Here is a 23,667-nt window from a genome sequence, read left to right on the forward strand (position 1 = left end):
AACCACTGCTCTATCCCCTGCTCCTACTTTTATTTCCTACTATCCAGAAAACCTTTATATTGATAACTGGGGAAATGAATGTGCCTGGAGTTTATGGGACATCAGATGTTCGTGATGGAGGTTTTCTGAACCATGTTATTATATCATTGATTTTTTAAAATGGAAAACATTGCGACTCTTCCCCAGAATAGTACTCAGAACATGTTTTATCATTTGCTTTCAATGTCTACATGTAACAGGCTCCATTTTTATTACAGACAGCTCCTCTTTTCTTTGACTAACACTGCATACCCTGTTTAAGTTCTGTGACTTTTTAAACTTTGTTATCAGATGTTCACACAGTCCAAGAGACATGTTTATCTCCCTTCTCTTAGGCAGGTCTCAGATTCTTCTGTCGCATTTATCTTTTAAATAATATAATATAGTACTTTGTGTAATAATGTTTTTTAAATTTTTTGTCGGTCTGAAACATTCTAAGTGCAATAAATTAAGTACTTAGGTTATTTTAAAATGTCTTCAGAGTTGTACCATGTTACAAAAACCTTGTTTTGAAAACCTGCATATAAATCCTCAAAGGAAGAAAGAAACAAATATTTTTTAAGGCACTAAGACCTCAACAACCTATTACTGCCAAAAAATAGCTGTTTCCTCTAAATAGCAGACATTACAGATGGAACTCCCCTTAAGGTATGGTTTCCTGTACAGATTCATATTGGTCACAACACTTGTTATTTACCTGAGCCTTCTCCACTGGACTCTTCTGGAAGCTCTTGTAAAGTCAACTTCCACTCCAAAGGAGCATCACAGGGAGTTACAGTAACTGCTAAAGGTGTGTTATCTTCTTCAACCACAAAAAAATACCTATGGAAAGATTAATGCTTGTATTAGATTCTTCATGGCATACTTTTCAAAGAAAACTAAATTAAATTTTTTAACCAGGGTGCAAAAGTGTTCTGAGGAAGGGGACAATTTTCCACAGCATCACCCCTGATACCGGTAGGTCATCCTAACTTTAGTTTTCTTTTAGTCACTTCTGATGGATGATTGAGAATCAATAAAGCCAAACTATTGCATCCACTGCATTTCTGCTGAACAGCTCTCACATTTAGGAAGTTCTTCCTAATGTTCAGATGGAATCTTCTTTCCTGTAGTTTGAAGGCATTGTTCCACATCCTGAAAGTGTGATATTGGAAATCTTGCTATGGGAACACCATGGCCAACAAATTCCAGGGCTGGTCCAAAGTAATTTCCCTTCCATCCCCTCTCCAAACCACACGGGTACCTTCGCTTACATCAGCAAAGGCACCAAGTGATGGCCAGTAGCTTTCTGGAGTTATGTGTCTACCACTGAAGCAATGAAAAATGACACAGCTAAGCATCATTTTGTTTTCCCAATGGCATGGAGTACGAGGAATGTGGGATGATGGCACCCTGCATGAATAGAGGATAGGGTTCCAAATCAGGACCAGCCACACTGTTCACACACACATCTAAGTGTGGGGCTATTCCACACTTTATTCCCATGGGGGTGTGTGTGTGTGTGAAATAGCCCCTTACATCATGTAAACACCACATATTAATGAAAGCTGGTTGGATAACCCTTAGAGAATATGCCCAGTTTATTTTGACTGGATAAACCTAAGAATATGCCCAGTTCATTTCTAATCATTACTCAGTTTTGTACCAACCTAAGTAAGATGACACAATGCTTTTAGAAATACGTATTGATGTCAGTAAACTCCATGTAAACATTGTAAAAATACAAGCTCAGATGTAGGTTTTCTTCTGTTTCAGGGATGAAAGCCCTGCAAAAGCAGATTTTCTTCAGCACTTAGTTGAAGACAAGACAGAGTTGAATCCTGCCCACTTCAAGGTATATGGCCCATCTACATGAGCCCTATATCTTTCAATGGGCATACATTGATATTTTGATATGACAGAGGTTCAGTGAAGTGACAGTGAATTAAAGTAAGGAGGCATTTTCCCCTGCTTAAGTTGTTTTCTAGTTTAAAGAATAGTATAGAGTTTTGCCTCTTTCATTTGGAAACTTACATAGGAAACAGGAAAGTTAATTTTAGAGTAGAAGCCATACCTGAACCCAAATTGATTGATTGAATTTACATCCTGCCTTTTTTTCCAAGATGATGCACTTAAGGGTGCAATCTTACACACACTTATCTAGGATTAACCCACTAAACTCAGTTAAACTGCCTTCTGAGCAGATACGTAAAAGCTTGCACTATAAATGAAGACTATTGCCTCAGGATGGGAAATGTTAACCCAGACTCTGCACTCCCCATCATATGTTGCTGCTCAATCTCCACAGGACCTACAATGATTTACACTCTATAGGCTTTCTATGATTTGTAACTTGTTCTATACAGTATCAGAAGGTTTTAAGCATTTACCACATTCAGGATGTTTTTATGTACAAAAAATATAACCAGGACAAAAGGCCTCCTAACAAATCTATTGATTTTGATATGACTGTACTTTGTCAAACATAAAATATGGGAACTAAAGATAAAAATAGTACATGTCCACAAAATCATGACACAAAGAAACAGAAGCAATCAGTAGATTGGTCTCATTCAGGGGAATATTTCTTATTGGAGATAAGAAAGATGCATAAATGCAAGTCACAGAGCTCTAAGACATCATGGAATGACATACCCATACTGCCGTTCAGTGCAGTCATGACAGTTAAAGTGGAGTCAGATCATCATAATTTTGACCTGGGAGGGTTCCAGGTACATGAGAGCCGAAACCTGTATAATTTCCTAGTGTTTTACCTTGAATATTTTTTACATACCTTTTGGGTGTTTCTCTGAATAGATAGCTACTGATTTCAGCTCCATCTGGGAGTACGGATGAATGATGGAAAAAAGTTTTGTCCTGGATCTGCATCTGAAAAAGTTCCTCATCTCTGGTTGGTAATTTCTGTGTCCAGGAGCTTAAGGGTAGCAGGAGAAGGAAGTAGGACATGGAGCAATGCAGCAACAGCATCCTAGAACAATATAAAAGGTATGCAACATAAATGACAGGAGAGCCAGAAGCAACTAGTACTGTAAAACAATGCATTAGTTATAAGGTGGATCCATAGAAATGCTGTCAGAATAAATGTAAATAAAAAAGCAGCTTTTACCATCCCCCCCCCCGACAGCCCCAGAAAGTTTCTACCAAGGACCAAGGGATCAACTTGGATAGTTATACGGAAGTGTATTTGATGTGGGCAGGGCTCAGGGAAGGTGCCTCTTGATTTTCAGTTATTTTCCCTTTCTCTTCGACCAGCAATGCCACACTCACTCCATTCTAAACAATTCCCTAACTCTTGGGAGAAGGTTCATAGAGAAGGGAATCTGCTAGGCAAAGGGAAGACAGTGAATTTTCACACTATATCCTTATTCTTGATCCAACTCAAGTTCAAGTTCACTTTATTACGGTCAATGACCAGCTCATTAAGATCCAACTCCTATATCATGACTATTGTATATATTACCACCTACCAAGTACAGAGCATTTGGCTGTAATGTATCTTAAATCAACTTAATCAGTGCTGTCACCAACATCATCTGAAATGTGTTGTCAAAGGCTTTCATGGCTGGAATCATAGGGTTGTTGTGTGTTTTCCAGGCTATATGGCCATGTTCCAGGAGAATACTTCTGGAACATGGCCATACAGCCCAGAAAACACACAATTCTTCACTGCAGTTTTCTAATGGGCACCTCTCCAGCAATATGGGAGAACTTCAAATGGTTCAGGAAAAAAAAGTGGTACAGACATATTCACAGACGTATGCAACAATATTATAGGAAATTAAAAGACAACTGTCTTGCCACCTACTGAGAGCGTCTACATGGGAAAGGACAAAAAGGAAACTTATTCAAGTGTATTTGAACTCTATTTTCTTTGATACTATAAGAGGTAGTTACATTAGTTGACAACATTGTGGTACTCTATTCTATGGTCTTGTTACAAATTCTTATTCTTTCACTCATATTCTTTCACAAAATGTATATTTTTCTTTCCTCAGTTACTAAATGATCAGTGTAAAAATACAACAACCACAGAGCTATGGGCAGCAATGTAATATAATCTAGATCAGAAAAACCTTTTATTTTGTTTGAACTATATAAACATTTCCAAGGGAAAAACAATAAGCTTCCTCTTTTTTCTTTTCCAGGGTCAAGGATGTACAAGATGCATTACAGAGTTACTGGGTTTTAGACTGTTTGTAGAAGAAATTTCTCTCTTATGTCAAATCCTTAGAAAACTACAGTACAGGCAGCCCCCAAATTACAAACAAGATAGGTTCAGTAGCTTTGTTCTTAAACTGAATTTGTTTGTAAATCAGAACAGGTACACCATTTTAAGAACACCAGCCAAAAATATACATTTTTAAAGCTTTCGATAGCATAGGGAAAAGTTTACACCACTGCGGTGTTTGTTTTGCTATCTGTGCCCGTTCACTAGATTTCACCTCACTTTCTGACCCTGGGATAATTGGATTTTGAAAATTTTGTCTTGTTGTGGATACAAGAATTGGTGCTAAAGCTTCAATGGAGACACCTTTTCCCCATGATAACTTTCCAGGAGTGGATTTCACTTCCTAGGGGTCGACTTCTCTCACTTCCTGTTGTCTCACTCTCATTCTTAACTATGAGTCATTTGTAAGTTGGATGTTGGTGACTCAGGGACAGTTCTGGTTCCCAAAATACATGTTCTGTTACATGCAAAATTAAATAAACTGAACATGAAATATGAATTAGCTGATTAGTGGGAAAGTCAAGTAGTTGTAGACAAAACATTAAATAACTTAGTAAAACATTAGGATCCGCTTTCATGTCAAATTTTAGGATGTTTTTAAGATATTTTTAAAGATGTTTTAAAGATGTTTTAAGATGTTTTTAAATTGTTGATTTTAGCCGGTTCTTGTAAGCCGCCCCGAGCCCTAGGGGAGTGGCGGCATATAAGTTTGAAAAATAAATAAATAAATAAATAAATTATACCGTACAAAATCAATGAAATAGCTTTTAAGTATATATGCGCTTCATAACATTTGAAGTCTTAAATCTCAAAAGGGCTTTTGCAGCCTTCGTTGGATTTCCACCCTTTATGCAGCTGAATATATGTTGAAATTATAGACATTCCATGAAGAGCCTATGTGGTGTAGTAGTCTGAAAGAGTGTAACTAGCCCAAAATCATCCATTGGGTTTCCATTGCTGAAAAGGGATTCAAACCCTCATCTCCAGGGACACAATCTAACACTCAAACACTACATTGCACTGGCTCAATAATGTCTTATCCAGTCACATAATTTTTATCCTGCTTTAAGATAAGCCAATGCATTTTACAAGTTAAAATATTGTATTAGCTCTTAGGACAGCATTTCTCGACCTGGGTGTTGGGACCCCTGGGGAGGTCACAAGGGGGGTTTCAGAGGGGTTGCCAAAAACCATCAGAAAACACTTATTTCTGATGCTCTTAGGAACCTTTTTGGCAGAGAAGGCTGAAGACTCTCCACCTGTCCTCTTCCTTTTTGGAAACAGACTGTGAATCCTCCCACCAAAAGCCCTCCTCCTGCAAATTTGGTTCAATTCCATCATTGGTGGAGTTCAGAATGCTCTTTAATTGTAGGTAAACTATAAAATCCCAGCAACTACAACTCCCAAATGACAAAATCAATCCCCTCCAACCCCATCAGTATTCAAATTTGGGCACATCGAGTATGTGTGCCAAATTTGGTCCAGTGAATGAAAATATATCCTGTATATCAGGTATTTACATTACGAATCCTAACAGTAGCAAAATTACGGTTATGAAGTAGCAACGAAAATAATTTTATGGTTGGGAGTCACCACAACATGAGGAACTGTATTAAGGGGTGGTGGCATTTGGAAGGTTGAGAACCATTGTCTTAGGAGATCCAGGTCCCTCCATGAAGCTCATTGTACAACTATTTTTTTCAAAGGCTAACCTCACATTGTTGTGGTGGTGAAGGAGAACCATATTTGCTGCCTTGAGCTCCAATTGGCAGAATGACCAGAAAAAATATTATTATCCCTGTTATTTCCTATAATTCAATGTGTTGAGAGCCATACAGTGTAGAATTAATGCACTACTTAACTGCCATGGCTCAATGCTATGGAATCCTTGAATCTGTTGTTTACTGAGGGACCAGCACTCTTTGGCAGAAAAGAGTGCTGGTAAATTTACAATTCTCGTGATTCTATAGTATTGAACCATGACAGTTAATAAGGAGTTAAACTACATTTAATTCTAGAGTGCAGATGCATCTTATGTTAAAGTAGCTTAGCTAACATTGATGGCAGACTAAAGCTCAATTTGATGAAGGACTTCACATAGTTTCTTTGTGTTTATGCCAGCTTTCACATTTATGGTACTGATCTATTTACAACCATCTGGAAATGTATATCCTCACTGCAAAAAACCATGCAGATCCATAATAGGTCTCTACAGCAATTTACAGACCCACCACCAAGGCTCTGCCCTCAGAAGACAATAATACTTAGCCACGAGTGATAGCCTGTGATGATGATGACAACAGTAGTAGACAAAATCTGCTGAGTGGGCTACAACAGACTGTCTCCAGGGCTACAAATAACCACTTCTGATGCCAAATACTAGTGTGAGTGTGCTGTATTTCTTAGCTTATATTAGTAACATGTTTTAAATGTGTATTTTACAATGGTTTTAATACATTACTGTTATTAAATTATTTTTAATTATGGAAAATTGAGATTTTAAGTTAGTCTTCTTTTAAATTACTGGAATTAAATTACTGGAAGCCATCTTGGATCCCACTTCCTCCATGGACGACAGGCTCCTCAGTGTGGAAAGATGAAACAAAAGCACCTCCCCATGGCCAAGTCAAGCACAGCCTCCAGATGCCAGAGATGGAAAAAGAGGGAAGCCTTGCCTCTTTTACGTACTGTCTGTCTTTGTCAATTGTATAGCAGCATTGAATGTTTGCCATATATGAACCTAAGTCCCCTCGAGGAGATAGAGCGGAAGATAAATAAAGTGTATTATTATTATTATTATTATTATTATTATTATTATTATTATTATTATTATTATTATGTTACCTGAATTTCCTTATGGCTTGAGGCAGGGTACAACATAGTTAAAATACAATATCATTTAAATATATTAAAATACATAGAACAAAGATTAAAACACCAATACTAATAATAATACAGTAGAGTCCCACTTATCCAACATTCGCTTATCCAACGTTCTGGATTATCCAATGCATTTTTGTAGTCAATGTTTTCAATACATCGTGATATTTTGGTGCTAAATTCATAAATGCAGTAATTACAACATAACATTACTGCGCATTGAACTACTTTTTCTGTCAAATTTGTTGTATAATATGATGTTTTTGGTGCTTAATTTGTAAAATCATAGCCTAATTTGGTGTTTAATAGGCTTCTCCTTAATCTCTCCTTATTATCCAACATATTTGCTTATCCAACATTCTGCTAGCCCATTTATGTTGAATAAGTGAGACTCTACTGTACTTGACAACTGGCACTATCCCACTTATCAAAACGTTTTTTAAAAAAAATCTTATTTGCAGACTAAAACAAGATACTTTGTTTCTAATTTTTTTTTGCTACTGTCAGTTAGTATTTTGTCTCTTGAGCTAATCAGAACGATTAGTGCAGAATCTTGGCTGCCCTATATTCTTCTGATCATAGCGTCCCTTAAGTGAACCAGTATAAGAGCTTGAGTTCTGGTTTCCAATGATTTTTATTTTTATTTTAAAAGAAATCATTCCTGATGGTAGGATTATCCTGATTAAGTTTCATATATTACATTTTTTTTAACCACATGATCCACCTTGTAGACAGACGTGTGGTTCATATTAACAACTAGAATGTAAGTAGATAGGATCTAGTCTTAATTTACTATGGCTACTTATCGGATTAATCCTTCACCTAACAGTAACACAAGCCTTATATAACATTCCACCCTGGCTGATTATCCAGGCATGACTTATAAGAAGACACTGAATAAGCAAGAAAAAAGAAAGCACCATAGGCTCTTTTGCTGGGTCCTTCGTTTTCTCCTGTCTGATACTATACATTCAAATTAAAGATTTACCTTTTTAAGAAAAGTAATATGAAGTAGCCCAATTTTCATCTATTCTGTTTATGTGCGAGCATGCATTATTTGCCCAAAGTTGCATACTTGGAAATAAAAATATTTACTAATTAATTGACCCTAAAATGCAATATATCATTGCATTTACCCTGAAATTTCTGACTTTTCTTTTTATTCATACTGGTATGTATATTCTAGGGTGGCGGCGATGCAGAAGGTAAAACTGCTGAGCTGCAGAACTTATTGATTGAAAAGTTGACAGAGTGGGGTGAACTCCCATCCTTAGCCCCAGCTTTTGCCAATCTAGCAGTTCAAAAACATGCAAATGTGAGTAGATCAATCGGTACCCCACCGGCGAGAAGATAACGGCATTCCATGCAGTCATGCCGGCCACATGACCTAGGAGGTGTCTACAGACAGTGCCTGCTCTTCGGCTTAGAAATGGAGATAAGCACCACCCCTGAGAATCGAACTCGACTAGACTTAATGTCAAAAGGAAACCTTTACCTTTAGTATTATGTGTATTCTGAAACAAAATCATGCCTAATGATTTTTTCCCTTCTAGAAGAATGCCTAGGAATATTTTTCTATCATGGAAGTGTTTAAAAATTTGAGATTTGTCCTGTGGATGATTATTGCACATTTTTTGTGTGACAGATATGGTGTTCTTCCTGAAATCCCAGTAGCCAGTATCTCATTTCTAAAGCAAATGTATAGCCTCAAATGTCAGAAAGAAAAAAAATGTGAAAATATAAACTACGTGATTGCCCTTAACTGTTTTTGAGAAAACTGAAAACAAATATATTGGTGTTCCATATTAAATTATCTATCCTTCTCTTCTTCATTTTATTCTAAAACAACCTAATGATGCTATATCATTCAAATTTACATGTTTAAAAGTTTAATTGTTTAAAAGAAATAATTTCCCTGTGCTTTGCAAGTATTAAAATATATATATATAAAACATCAAAAATTGTGATAGCATGAGAGAAAATGTAGGAGACTTCAAATAAGCTCTACAAAGTCCAGGGCTTACCAAAGTTGAGTATTCCTTATCCAAAATGCTTGGTAGATTTTGAAATATTTGCATATAGAGAGATATCTTGCAGATGAGACCCAAATCCAAACAAAAAAAGTCATTTGTTTCATATACACATAGCCTAAACTTAATTTTATAAAATATTTTAAAATAATTTGAGCATCAAACAAAGTTTTTTTACACTGAGACGTCAGAAAGCAAAGATGCCACTAGCTTTAGACTTTGGAGCATTTCAAATTTGCTATTTAGGATGTTCAGTTTGTACTACTTCTATTGTTATTTGGCATTAAGTTATCATTTACTTACAGTGAGACAATGATTGAGAAACTTACAACTTCCCCAGTCATCAAGAAATATAAACGAGCAATTTCATTTATAGCTCCAACTGACGTCTGAAAATGCTGGCCACAAATGCAGATGAATCGTCAGGAGAGAATGCTACTGGAACATGGCCATACAGTTCGAAAAACTCACAGCAACCCAGTATCCAAGAGTATCTCCTTCCTCACATGGTAATTCTTCTGTTATTTTTGTAACACTTCTTCAAAAGTCCAGATGTGCCCACTGCATAAAAGGCCAACAATTCTAGTGTGCGTTAAAAAGTAGTTTCCTATAAACCTTTCATTAAGGCAATGGATGAAATGGCTTAAAGCAAATATGAATTTTTTTATCATGTCAGAAGCGACTTGAGAACATACTGCAAGTCGCTTCTGGTGTGAGAGAATTGGCCGTGTACAGAGAAGTTGCCTAGAGGACGCCCGGATGTGTTAGCTGGGAGGCTTCTCTCATGTCCCAGCAAATATGGTGAAATGAATGGAGAAAAGGGCAGGAGAAAAAGCCTGGATTTTTTATTTATCCGGTTTTGTTCTATTTTACCTGAACCGAGGCCTATAGATAACACCGGCCAACATACATTTTGGTACCTCAAATGTTAGGCCTGTTCTGGATATATCTGACTTGCTGATTCCAAAAATGGCACGAGATTTTCCCTATCAGCTCAGAACATATGCTATCTACCAGTCTTCATCTGCTCACCCATAGAAAATCATAACTATATTGAAGAAACTAGAGCTGATGCTGTCTATCCAATGCAATTTTCTGAACCAGCACCCCACATAACCCAAGCAACAGCCCTAAAAACCAAGACATCAACAAAACAAAACAAAAAATCATTTTTGGTTGGGCTGTGTAACTTTAATTCCATTGTGTTTTGTTTATGCTTTGTTTTGTTTTAAATGGAAAAATGTGTCAAGAGGCCACAAACAGTCTCAGGTCTAGCCGAATAGTCCACAAAGATGCCAAACGCTCAAGAGGGAAATCCAAATGTCCAATCGAGGATCAAGAGCTGATTACTAGTAATATCCAAGATGCAAGGTTGAATCCATAATTCCAAAGTCAACATCCAAGGGTAATCCAGGTTGTAGAGAACACAAGAGATCAGGAGTCCAAGATCTTGTCTCAAGCACTGACGTGGCAGTCAGTAGTCAGGAAACAGACTCCTGTCTCTTAAATCCTACTTTCACAGGTGTTACCTGTTGCTGGCTCTCTTCTCACCTAGCCTCAACAATCTTCGCAGCTAAGACCTTTATTTTCTTAACTCCACAAAAGAAAGAACAGCTAACCCTGCCTCAGCAAGAGTCTCTTGTGTTTGGTCATCAGGCTAAGTAGTTGTTCCTTCTATAGATGTTCCTTCAGAACATAGTTGAGGTAGTTGCTGTTAATTGCTAGGTGCCAGTTCTACTCCTGAGCCTTCTATCAGCAATCCCAAGCTCACCTTGACAAAACTAAAATATTAATAGAAATACAATTTAAAAATCTAAAACCAGGAGTAAATGGTACAGAGAATGTTAAGTGGATATGCTCTTCTTTTCAAAGCCACTTAAATGGCTGTGGAATCTGAAGATGTTACTCGGCCACTGAGCTCAGACAAGAGCAATAGAGAAAACAGATAGTGATGTCAGTACAGTACAGTATAATGTGGCTGTGGCTTTTGACTGCAATTTGGCCAGCAATCCTGGAACAAGTCACAGGTCTTTTATTAGCAATTGGCACTTGGGCAGGAAATAGCTGGCCAGTTAAGTAGATGCATGGTACTGATGCCACTGCAGTCTCACTGGCATTTGTGGTTGGGTTATCATAATTGATCATGTTTCTCAACAGTGACTGAATTTTGGTTATGACCTTATTTTATTCATCACACCAACAGTTCTGAAAGGAGTTTCTGGATTGCCAGTCAAATAATCATGTCTGGTGATAGTAGCTGACCAAGTCTTTAGGATCACACTCTGCAGCATCAGATCCACAAATATCAACATACTGGCTGATGGTAATTGAATCCAGTTATGTCATTAAGACATCCAAATCATAATTATATTTTCTCTAACCTCAGATTTGAAAGTAATCTTTGTTTAACAATCTTATACAACAGGGATAAGAGTGATGGAGACCATAACACAAAATCTGGAGAACTGCTATTCGCCCGCCACTTAATATTCAGTCCTACTAGGACTGCTTCTACACAACAGTTCTCTAATTTAGCTGCAGAAGTAAGTTTTGTTTTGTTTTGAAATGTCATTACTGATAAAAGTTTTGGCTCTTTTTTCAAACAACCCCTAACTTCTGAGACAGTCTAAACCAGTGGTTCTCAACCTGTGGGTCCCCAGATGTTTTGGCCTACAACTCCTAGAAATCCCAGCCAGTTTACCAGCTGTTAGGATTTCTGGGAGTTGGAGGCCAAATATCTGGGGACTCACAGATTAAGAACCACTGGTCTAAACAAACAACCCAAAATGAAATATCAAACACAGATTTAATATTTGGGATTACCAAAATGCACTCTAATGGCTTTCTTTCCAGTCTCTCTATTTCTTTCTTACCCTCACACCTCTACTCTTGTTTTCTACCTCTTGCCTGTCTCATAGTATAAATGCAAAGATTAGTTTGAAGGTCTAGTCACACTATAATTATGCACTGTAGGATTTGATTAATTAGATTAATAAGGAAGGTTAAATCATAAGAAAAGTAAAACCAAACTTATTATTTTGGATGTATTATATTAAATTTAGAATGGACATGCTCCTTTAAGACTTTCTCATTATGCTCTGCCTCATTTACAGAAGAATTATGACAATACCATAAATGAAGAAAACAATTTTATTTGAATCTACACAAGCTGTACACATAAGCACATTAGATCATGTTCCAACCTAACTAGTTTTTTTAAAAGCCCATCCCGAAAAAAAAAAAAATACTACAACAGTCATTTCCAGTGTCCCAGGTGCAACTTATGCAAGATTTTACTATACAATACACAAAATAAGAACCTAAAAACCTACTAAATGTCCTTTTGAGACACTATCACCTCTGGTTTATACTGCTACTTCAGAACTCCAAGGATGTCAAGCTATTAGTATGCGAGAACAATCCCAAATCAACAATTCTGTAATCAACACAAGGAGCATAGCTGACTAAGAAAAAAAATCAAATCCTGAATTGTTTTAACAATTCTGTAAAGGAAGAGTCATATGAACAGAAACCTGCTCAATGCTAAAAGCTACTATATGTTTTTTTAAAATAAAAACATTAAGGGCTTGCTTTATTTTACTGACTAAAATCGAGACTCTGGTGCTTAACACATCTAACTCTGACCACAGTACACTCTTATTTAGATAACACTAAATGGAGGCATGGGAGCTATTACGTCTTTCAAGGCACCTTTACAAGATGCTTTAACCCATTGCTTCTTAAAGGTACATGTATGACAAATTCTAAAAAATACTCCTTCAAGTTCATTCCATATATGTATAATGAAAATAGGGCAAAATACATATACATGTCCTATGTTGTGGTTTGACTCATTTCCTCTTTCAGGATGTGTAAAGCCGTTGTTAAAGAAAATAATAGTTATATCAGCCATTTTATTCCTTTCTAAAATACCATGAAGCATTCACCAGTAGATGAGTTACAAATTAAATGAACAGTTAACATTATAGTAGTACTAATTATGTCAACCATTTTGTTCCTTCCAAAACTCCATAAAAAGCAGCCACCAGATGATGTGGTGCAAACTTAAACCGAGGAGACAATTCACGTTAGTTGCTGTCAGTTTTTAGATCCTTGGGACGTGTAAAAGAGCTACTGCTTCAACAAAATGTCTGGATTTACTTGAAGCAAATACATCTGGAATAAATAAAACTAAATGTTTAATTACAGAGAGTTGAAAGTGCATGATTGTAATTTAGTGAGGATAATTTCAAAGAGCAGCCTGCCACAGGCATTTCTGAGTTGTATTTCTTTCTGTAGACGTGCATGCTTTTCTGCTCTTCAAATCCTATTTTTAAATTGAGGGGTATTCAGTTTTGCATGAATTATCCAATTGATAATAAACCTGTAAGACATAGTTTAACAAGACAAAGTTTAACTGGAATTTTTTGAAATTATAGGAAACACGTGAACAAGGTAATATATTGCTAAAATGAGACTATAGGGATTACACAGTTGCACCAAACAACTTCTGGGCTGTAGAAATTAGCCTTAAAGGGATGTTGTAGAATAACAAGTTTAACATCTTTCACAAAAAGATGTTTAAAACTGATTTTCTGCTGTACATGGATTTGGAACACAGGAAACAACTAATTTACTTGTAAAATATTTGCCCATTCATATAAATGGAATTCACAAATATAACTTGACCTTTGTTCAGGACACACCTGTGAGTTGTGACTCCTGACCCAGAAGTGAAATGTCCTTTTCCCCTTGTGGGACATTATCTCTAACACGTTCTTATTGGAAGCCCCAAAATATAGCCCAGGGCTTCCACATCTGACAAGTAGACGTTAATCCAAGACTTGATAATAGCCATACTATTGAAGTGTGCACCTTGTGTTACGATCGAATATGCCATTATTAAATCCTAAGCACTCCTACTGAGAGGTTTTAAAATATTGGATGTTGAATATGAACAGTATATATCACTTTAGAAGGCATCTAGCTTTTATTTAAAACAGTTGTTCCCAACCTTTTTTGACCAGGGACTACTTGAGCAGGAAGCACTTTGACCAGGGACCACTCTCTAACATTAGTACCAAAAGGGTTACAAATCAGTTTTTGGTCAACTTTAGATTCAGTTTGGTTATTTGGGGTGCTGAATCAGAAAATTGCATTGGATAGACCACATCAGTTCTAGTTTCATGATACAGAATATATGCCATCAAGTAATCGTCGTCTGCTTTCCTTAAAAAAACCATATTTAATCATCTAGAGCTGATGTGGTCTATCCAATGTAATTTTCTGTATCAGCTCCCCAAATAACCCCAGGAACAGGCCTAAAAACGAAAGCACCAAGGCACCCCCGCTTCCAGGCATCACATGGAATGGCTTGGCTCAGGAGGAGGGAGGAGAGGAGAAGCATCAGTCAGGAGGCTTGTTGTCAGTGGATAGTCAGCCTCTACCCTCCCGACATCCCCATTGCCTCAGCACTATAAGAGGGTTTTGCGAGATCAGTCATTCTCATTGCAATGGTGTAGTAACGGTAAGGCAGTGGACCAAATTTTAGTTCTTGGGGACCATTGGTGATCCACGGACCATGGGTTGGGAATCACTGATTTAAAAAAAACACACACTCTGTAATGATTTCAAATTCATTTACCAAAATTGTATTATGAGCTTGACATCCCAAGTTGGTGTTTGTTTGAAAGTGGTTGTAGTGAGTATGTTCACCATCAAGAAGTGGGGTGGAACCATGCTATGAATCTGAGAAAAAAATGAAGTGATTCCTCATTGCCTTCCTTTCTCCCGTGTCACTTTGGCTAATGTCACTCTGGGCGACCAGCAATGGCCAATAGCCATTTCATGTCAACTGCCCTCTGCTACAATGAGAAAAAGAAGGGGGTGGCAAGAGCAGCCAGTCAGTGGCACTGAAATGGTAGTAAGGACTCCCTTCCCCCTCTGCAGTGACTGTGGAGCTGGCTGTAAAAACTATCTGGGGCCAATCAATAAAATGTCCATGTTGAACCACCCAGTGTTTTACATGACAAGCTGTGCATGACATATGGAGGAAAGTGTATCTCTGTACTACACAGAGTAACAAAAGGACAGAGGTCCCTTCTACATAGCTGAATAAAATCCCACATTCTCTGCTTTGAACATATGGCAGTGTGGACCCAGATAACCCTGTTCAAGGTAGGTATTGTGGGATTTTCTGCCTTGATATTCTGGGTTATATGGCTGTGTGGAAAGGCCCTGAATGTGTAGTACTAATTGGACACTTCAGTGATTTTGGAGTACATTAAAATACTTCATAATAACTTTATATAGAATAGCCTTTCATAGTTGAATTCAAAATGTGTTTCTCCTTTTACTGAGCAGATTAATGAAAAAAAGGAAATCACATCAACGTATCAAAGGGATCTTGTAAAATGACAAAATAGCTTTATGAACATGTTTATGTTTTTACTCCATTCATAAGTAGTACCATGGGAATATGTGCTATAGCTACAAAGGGGTTTTGTAAAAAATCATTTCTAGGAACAAACTCCGTTTAGGTAAACTGAACTAGCCAAAGGTCAAGGAAAGCACCACCAGTTCATCTTGAAAAGAAAAATTTAGCTCCCAAGGAGATACTCATTTTTTTCTCCTTTTGCAGAAAATATGTGTTATTGGGACAGCTTATCATTCCTTCTAGCCAAGTGCTACAGGTGCATTTAATCCTACACTATGTATCATAGCAACTGATCCCTGTTTTTAAACCTGGATAAACATAAATATGGGGGAGGGTATGATTTCAACAGCAAAAGGAATAAATAGACAAGCAATGCTAAACTCTCACCCATGAAAAATATTTGTATTCCATTTGTTTTTCAGTGGAAATTGTACTTTTGGGTAATCCTCCCAAAAGTAGCAGTTCCAAACTCTAGTTTTCCTCTAACAAACAAATTCTGCTACTGAAGTACTGGCGAAGGAGAATATGTAGCACGCTAGAGATGCTTGCTATACATTCTTCTAGAATGGCAAAATCAGAAACAGTTTTGTGCAGGGAAACCTTGATTTTGGGAAACTTATTTCAACCACCTCTTTTTCTATTCTGGTCTACTTATAGATTTACTGCTGTCTAGACGAATAAGAAGCACATTGTGGCCCCCACTAAGCTCGCTAGCTTTATTTATCTTGATTACAAGCCTCTTATCTTGCTTCAACAGATCTGTTTGCACAATCAGTTTTGTAAACAAGCTAACTTGTTTACTCATTTAATAGGGTTAATCAAAGGCTGAAGCAAAATGAAAGCAAGCCTTTGGAAAAGCAGCTGCAAAGAACTGATTGAAAAGGAAACAGAGATGGCTCTTAATTGCTGAGTTTCTTGTGAAGCTTGCAATTGAATACTGGGGTATCACCCTGGTTAGGAAAGGCACTGAAAAATGAGCAATTTCCCCCTTGAAAACCAACAATGCAGTACATCTATAAAGCATACAATCCGGGTCCCAATAGTCCATGTTTTGCTGACAAATTTCCTAACATGGAAATTTAGTTTTACAAGGAATGAACACAATGACAGTCTGGAGCTATTCATCACATAGCAGTACTAGCTATGATGTGAACACTCAAAATAAGTGACTAAGTTAATTTTGGTATGTTCGATTACATTGACCTCCTGAAAGAGCCATATATCATGTTTTTCTTCATGCTTCCTAGTAATTAAAAAAAGATTTTAAAAACCACATCATGCAATCTTTTTTTCTCTAGCCTTTCTATGTCTGTGTGTGTCAAGTCGCCTGTGAAGTTATGGTGATCCCAAGAATTTAATTGGATTTTCTTAGGCAATTAATACTCTGAAATGGTTTTGCCGGTTCCTTCATCATACAACACCTGGTATTTATTGCCATCTTCCATCAAAGAATTAACCAGAACTGACCCTGGTTAGTTTCCAAGATCAGACCGTATCTTGGGCATTTCAGGTACATATACAGCTTAAAACATGCACATCAACTATCATTAATGTTAGGATCTGACTTTTTTCCTCTACAAAGGAAATATGAATAAATACATTTGGAAAAGTTATTATCAGTTTGAAAAAATTATACTAGATATTGCAAGAAAGACCTGTGATGCTAAATACTTAGCAGCACTTATTTAAGGAATTGCATCCAGGCCATTCAAGGAGACCAGTTTCAAGGATTGAGATTCAAAATGTGATTGATTTAGGTGTTACTAAATGTAATTGATCTATTATAAATATAATTCCACCTACATCTCAAACAAATGTTTTATTTAAAATACATAGTATTAGATTCTAACATAATTTTTTCCATTGTTAATCATCTCATGATTAAAAATATTGTTTCAGAAGTAGGTATATCTATTCCACATATTTGCACTGAACTGGGAACAGAGAAAAGAAGAATTTCTTTACCAGTTACTTAGCAAATTGTCCTCTTATACTGTACCCATAACTGTTTCCTTGCTAAAATGACAAATTTTTTAATCTGGTGGATATTAGTGAAGATGGTGCATAAATCATCTGAGAGCAGTTGCTCCAAAATACTGGTTTAAAAGTAAGTTGCTTCCAAGAACATGAGTGCTAGAACGCAGCACCGTTTGACATCCCTATATCAAAGATTAACCAATTAGAACAAACAAGCATGTAAATATTCCAAAACTAATATCCACATGTCAGAACTATGCTTTGGCTATTGAAATCAATTTTCTGCAAGCCGATCCTGGGGAAGTTAGTAAAGAAACAATCAGAAGTTATAATTATATATTATAAATAAATAAATAATTTGCAATGAAACACAACACAACATTAAGAAGTGTGCCAGCCATATTGACTTTTATTGTCTTTTATTTGTGTTTTTTCCTTAATTTATTGCCCACTTCACACTCTCTCTTAGATATCTCAGTTACAAAAAATGTTTTGTATGGCCTTTGGAATAACTTCTCTATCTATGGTACTTTGTGATTTTTCTAGCTCTTCATTTGACAAGATCCAAGTATGCAACCTTACACAATCTTTTCATTTCTTCTTAAGATCCTCTAATGAATTGTTGACATATCATTTTCAGTGCACCTCAGCATTCATATTAGAGTACTGCCCCTGAAGTTCTCATCATTTCCAGCTGCTGAAAGGTTTATCAGCCAGGGTTCTACTTAGGGCCAGCATTCGGAAGTATGCAATTCTGATATTGTTTTATTTACATTATATATAATTTATCAATCACAGTAATGGTTTGTTGATTATTCGTTCAGTCGCTTCCGACTCTTCGTGACCTCATGGATCAGCCCACGCCAGAGCTCCCTGTCAGCCGTTGCCACCCCCAGCTCCTTCAAGGTCAAGCCAGTCACTTCAAGAATACCATCCATCCATCTTGCCCTTGGTCGACTCCTCTTCCTTTTTCCTTCCATTTTCCCCAGCATCATTGTCTTCTCCAAGCTTTCCTGTCTTCTCATTATGTGGCCAAAATACTTCATCTCTGCCTGTAATATCCTTGCCCCCAGTGAGTAGTTGGGCATTATTTCCTAGAATATGGACTGGTTTGATCTCAGAATTTTCCTCCAACATCACAGTTCAAAAGTGTCTATCTTCCTTTGCTCAGCTTTCCTTATGGTCCAGCTCTCGCCTCCATACGTTACTACTGGGAATACCATAGTTTTAAATATACAGACCTTTGTTGCTAATGTGATGTCTCTACGCTTCACTGTTTTATCAAGATTGGTCATTGCTCTCCTCCCAAGAAATAAACGTCTTCAATCAGTCTGGTTGCCATAATCATGTTTTTTATGTTTAACTGCAATCCAGCTTTTGCATTTTCTTCTTTCACCTTGTTTATAAGGCTCCTCAGCTCCTCCACGCTTTCAGCCATCACAGTAATGGTAGCTCTTGAAATAGTATCCTGATTTGTGGCACATTAGGTTACAAACTGAGTGTGTAACCTCTATCACATTTTAAAATGAAAGTCCTTTCTAGTACTGGAAATAATTCACGAAGACAGTTGAGAAGTTAAGTGGAATTCAGGCTGGGGCACGATTAAATGGCAGCCAACACATCATCTTCATTGGTGAAATCTATCTACTGCAGAATTACTTATGATACTTCAGTTGAAACTAGAAGTTATTTTCAGGCAAGGTAAAATTTCTGTTGTTCTATCATTTTCATTTGTAAGAATTAATTTAGTTTAATCTCAGGTAAAACGTTGAAAAAATAATATTAATATTTAATTTCTCTGCGGTGTTTGGGTTCTAAATAATTCTAAATCTCTTTTGGCTTAATGATAATTTATACTGTCTTTACTAAAAAGCAAAGGTTGTTTTGGATTATGTAAAATTGTTGTTAAAATGATCAAAATCAAATGATCAAAAGACAAACTTGTGTGGCTGCTTGTGCAATGTTTATTTGTCTATGATGATAGGGGAAAGGTTGGCCTTTTAACTAACTTTTCTGAAAAACAAAGAAAGGGGGCATATAAACAGGCACACAGGTCAGAGTGCCATAGATGAGCAACCATGACAACAATCTGGAAACTGTCAACTTCCAGCCTTAACTATTCTACTTCACACGTGAGACTTAGAGATGACTTTTAAAGGGAAGTAAAAGAAAACAATGTTTCAGAGGTGGGGGGCAGTAATTAGTTCAAAGTTCAGGATCTTCATGCTTCTGGAGCTGCTGAGGGATTTGAGGACATATGTAGAGAGACCAGAAAACTGCTTCAGTTGCTTTTCAGTTGTGCATTATTATTTCCAGATTAAGAGCAGCCTGGAATGTATGTCAAGGGAATTTCTTTGTTCAAAAGTAGAAGTCAGTCTGAATTGTGTTGAGGGCCTTGTTACCTGCATCTGAGAAATATCATGAAGGTTAGCAAAAGATGTATCCATTATGCTAAGATGACATGGCATTGCACAAATAAGAGTAGAAATGTTATTTTCCATTATTTTATCCAAACATTTGAGCATGTAGATGGGATTGTTTCACTTCCTTAAATCGTAGATATTGAGAGCAATCAACCAAGTAGGAATTACATTTTGTCATACTCTCATTAGATATGTATATGAAGAGAACTGTTATGATGTAACTGCTGATCTTAGAATTTAGTCTTGCCTAGTTCGTATTAGCTCATTTTTCTCTCCCACCTATAGGTTGCTTTGTGTTATGGGAGAATCAGAAAGTTAATTTCATTATTTTAATATATTTGTAAAAAGCAAGTGTGAAATAGTTGACCCATATTATTTCTGCATTACCTTAAATATAAAATAAGATCTTTCTATTGATGTTGCTAAATGTCAGGAAAGGAGAGAAATTAATTTGGTCCACGTTTAAGTGCGGTTTTGCCTTTCTGTAAGTCAAAACAGTGCACAAACTGGATTCATATTTCACAGTGTTCAGTACATCAGTACATTTATTATATGACAGGAGAGTGGCAGCAATGCTCTATGTTACAATGAAGTTTTAGACACTGTCCATTTAAACAGCATGAGGAACAGAACATTCATTTATACCCTATGCAACTTAGTAGAAAAGGGAGAACAAGGTCTATTCGAGTGCCTCAATGCTGGATTCCTTCAATCTGCAGATAGGCAAAGTAGCTTACAGCTATTCCTTTATTTTCAGTTCCTATGATTAAACTTTGCAAAAACAAACAAACAAACAAACAAAACCCAAAACCTTATGTTAGGGTTGCCATTGGTTAGAGAAGATATGGAGGCACATAGCAATGATCACACCCAAACTGAATATTCCATTTTGTTATCTAGAACACAGTATGGTACGTTACAACTTCATTTGGGGTAAACACTCATTAATTACAATTGTCATCACACTTTACAACTATTAATCACTTGTAATTAGCTGAATGTATTTCGAGTCCATAGAGAATGCAGATAATGGAGGCACTTGAACATTACACACCAAACACATGATACATTATGATAGATTTTATCCCCAGAGACAAGATTTAGTCCACTAAACTGTCAAGGTTTATGTGTTTGTCCTAGAGAAAGGAAGCATACTACCTCCAATATATGTTTTTTTAAAAGGAAACTTGTGATGGTATGGGACTAAACATGGATGACTACACACATATTTACAGATCTACACATTAAAATATTCCAATACATTTCCATTGAGAACAATACATTTCCCAGCACCACACCAGACCGATATTTTATGCGCAGAATGCCAGTTTGACTCTGAGAGAGGATATTTCAAATCATAGTTATCCAGGGTTGTTGTATGTTTTCCGGGCTGTATGGCCATGTTCTAGAAGTATTCTCTCCTGACGTTTCGCCCACATCTATGGCAGGCACTCCAGAGGTTGTGAGTTATCCATTTGGAGACACGTTCTCCACTTTAAAGGGCGGTAATAGCAAATCTCTCCAAAATAAAACTTTCCAAGACACTCTACAGTAAGGCTGTCATAAATCAGAGTTGACTTGAAGCCACAGAGCATCTGCTCTAGAAAACTAGCATGGTGCAGTGGTTTGAGTGATGGACAAGGGCATCAGGATATCAAGTCTCAAACCCTTCCTAAGTGATGAAAACCTATAGGTGATGTTGACAGTTGCACTCTTTGACTCCAAGGACCATATCACATTAAGTGAGGGATGCACCACACATCGTGGCAAATCCATGGGGTCCCAGCATGGGGTGTGTGTAGAACCCATCACCCCATGCCCTGCATTGCCCAATTGCTGCAGGCCCTATCCCACTGGGGGAAGCGTCTGCCATCTAGCTTCCCCCATTGTGACAAAGGCAACATAGGAAGCTTTTTGTCATATAACTTCATCATGCGGGCTGATTTGCCCATCGCACGCCACTTCCTCTCCCCTTTCACCACAAAACCTAGGTGGAAGTAGATGTGCGTTGTAAAATGGGCTCCATGGTGAAAGAGGCAAGGAAGCAACATAAGACGGGCAAATAAGCCCATATGATTATTTTATGTGTCAGGAGCAACTTGAGAAACTGCAAGCTGCTTCTGGTGTGAGAGAATTGGCCATCTGCAAGGATGTTGCCCAAGGAATGCCCAGATGAGGCTTCTCTCATGTCCCCAATGAGGAGCTGGAGCTGACAGAGGGAGTTCACTCACTCTCCCTGGATTCAAACCACCAACCTGTCAGTCAGCAGTCCTGCCAGCACAAGGGTTTAACTCATTGCACCACTGGAGGTTTCAATAATAATGATGATGATGATGATGATGAATACAGGACTAATGTAGATCATAAGGGACGAGGGCGGTTATATACAGTTTTTTCTCTTTTCATTGTTATATTTTGTGTGTGTGTGTGTGTGTGTATAACACTTGTTGTATACTATATATACACATACACACACACACACACACACTATATATACATAGTATAAAACACCTGTGTTATCTTCTAAACTTCCTTTTGGGGAAATGTGTTTATACTCTACTTGTTCAACCCAAATATTTTTTTTAAAGATCATTGAGTCATATCCAACAACCCAGACTAGCTTCTTTCTACTGCTCCAATTGAATTTCCCACTTTGTGATTTTCCATTTGCTACTCCACAGCTGAGTCCTGTGTCATGGCAGAACCAGAACCCATCCATCCCACCAGTGGCACTTCTCTCCACTAGCAGAGAATGACTCACAGACATCCATATCTTATCCAGCCATCAATGTGGGGATGAGGGTAGGATTGCATTTTAGTCTGAATACCAGCCAATTGCACATTTTTATATAGTTGTAGTAATACTCCAGCACTTAATACACAAATCCTTTAAGCAGTTGTTGTTTTTCTTGGTTTGCTTCCCTGCAGCTTCAACATCTGACTTCCCCTTCTCCATCCTGGAGCTTTAATTCTCTCTCTCTCTTGGGCTGTTCATCAAGTCTAAGAGCAAATACTGGTCCCCGTGGTGATACCCCACTCAGTTTTTCAAAAATAATAAACCATCGCCTCATGTTTCACATTACTTTAACATATCCTTTTGCTGAGTTTGAACCTCGCCTACTCAAGACTTGACCATTTCGAATTCATTAGACAGAATTATCTGTGAGCATATACACACACACACACACACACATTTTTGTCTCAAAAGATCTTTGAAAGCAGGTTGTCTTTTTATAGTCAAACAAAAACTTAGTGCTGGGAATGGAGGGAAACATGTTTCAAGGGGAAAACATCATATTTACTAGTCTACCAATTTCTGTTCCAGTAATTGTTTTCTAAATATGTATGTACAAGGGTCTTTCCCATCTCCTATAACAGAGTTCTCAACCTGGGGTCCCCAGATGTTTTTGGCCTTCAACTCCCAGAAATCTTAACAACTGGTAAACTGGCTGGGATTTCTGGCAGTTGTAGGCCAAAAACATCTGGGGACTCCAGGCTGAGAACCACTATCCTATAAGTTTATAATCAGTAGCCATACTTAACATGATATACATGTTTGCTCAGAAATAAACACCTCTGAACTCAGTGTAATATTTAGTCAGACAAGTGTACCTGCAAACTCAGGTCCAAAGAACAGGTGACATTTGTAATGTA

General features: G+C 37.3%; 1 protein-coding gene across 2 annotated transcripts in view; it reads right to left on the reverse strand.

Moving 5' to 3' along the window:
• The window catches only part of ndnf (neuron derived neurotrophic factor), a 42,402-nt gene that overhangs the window by 2,448 nt on the left and 16,287 nt on the right, over positions 1 to 23,667 (reverse strand). For both annotated transcript variants that reach the window (XM_008112065.3, XM_062983588.1), the window contains exons 2-3: positions 2,813 to 3,007; positions 737 to 861 (exon numbers count right to left, since the gene is read on the reverse strand). In XM_008112065.3, coding sequence (XP_008110272.1) covers positions 737 to 861; positions 2,813 to 3,006 — 319 coding nt within the window. In that variant the 5' untranslated portion in view covers position 3,007. The remainder of the gene's footprint in view (positions 1 to 736; positions 862 to 2,812; positions 3,008 to 23,667) is intronic.

The sequence above is a fragment of the Anolis carolinensis genome, chromosome 5, assembly GCF_035594765.1.
Source record: "Anolis carolinensis isolate JA03-04 chromosome 5, rAnoCar3.1.pri, whole genome shotgun sequence".
Taxonomy (NCBI): Eukaryota; Metazoa; Chordata; class Lepidosauria; order Squamata; family Dactyloidae; genus Anolis; species Anolis carolinensis.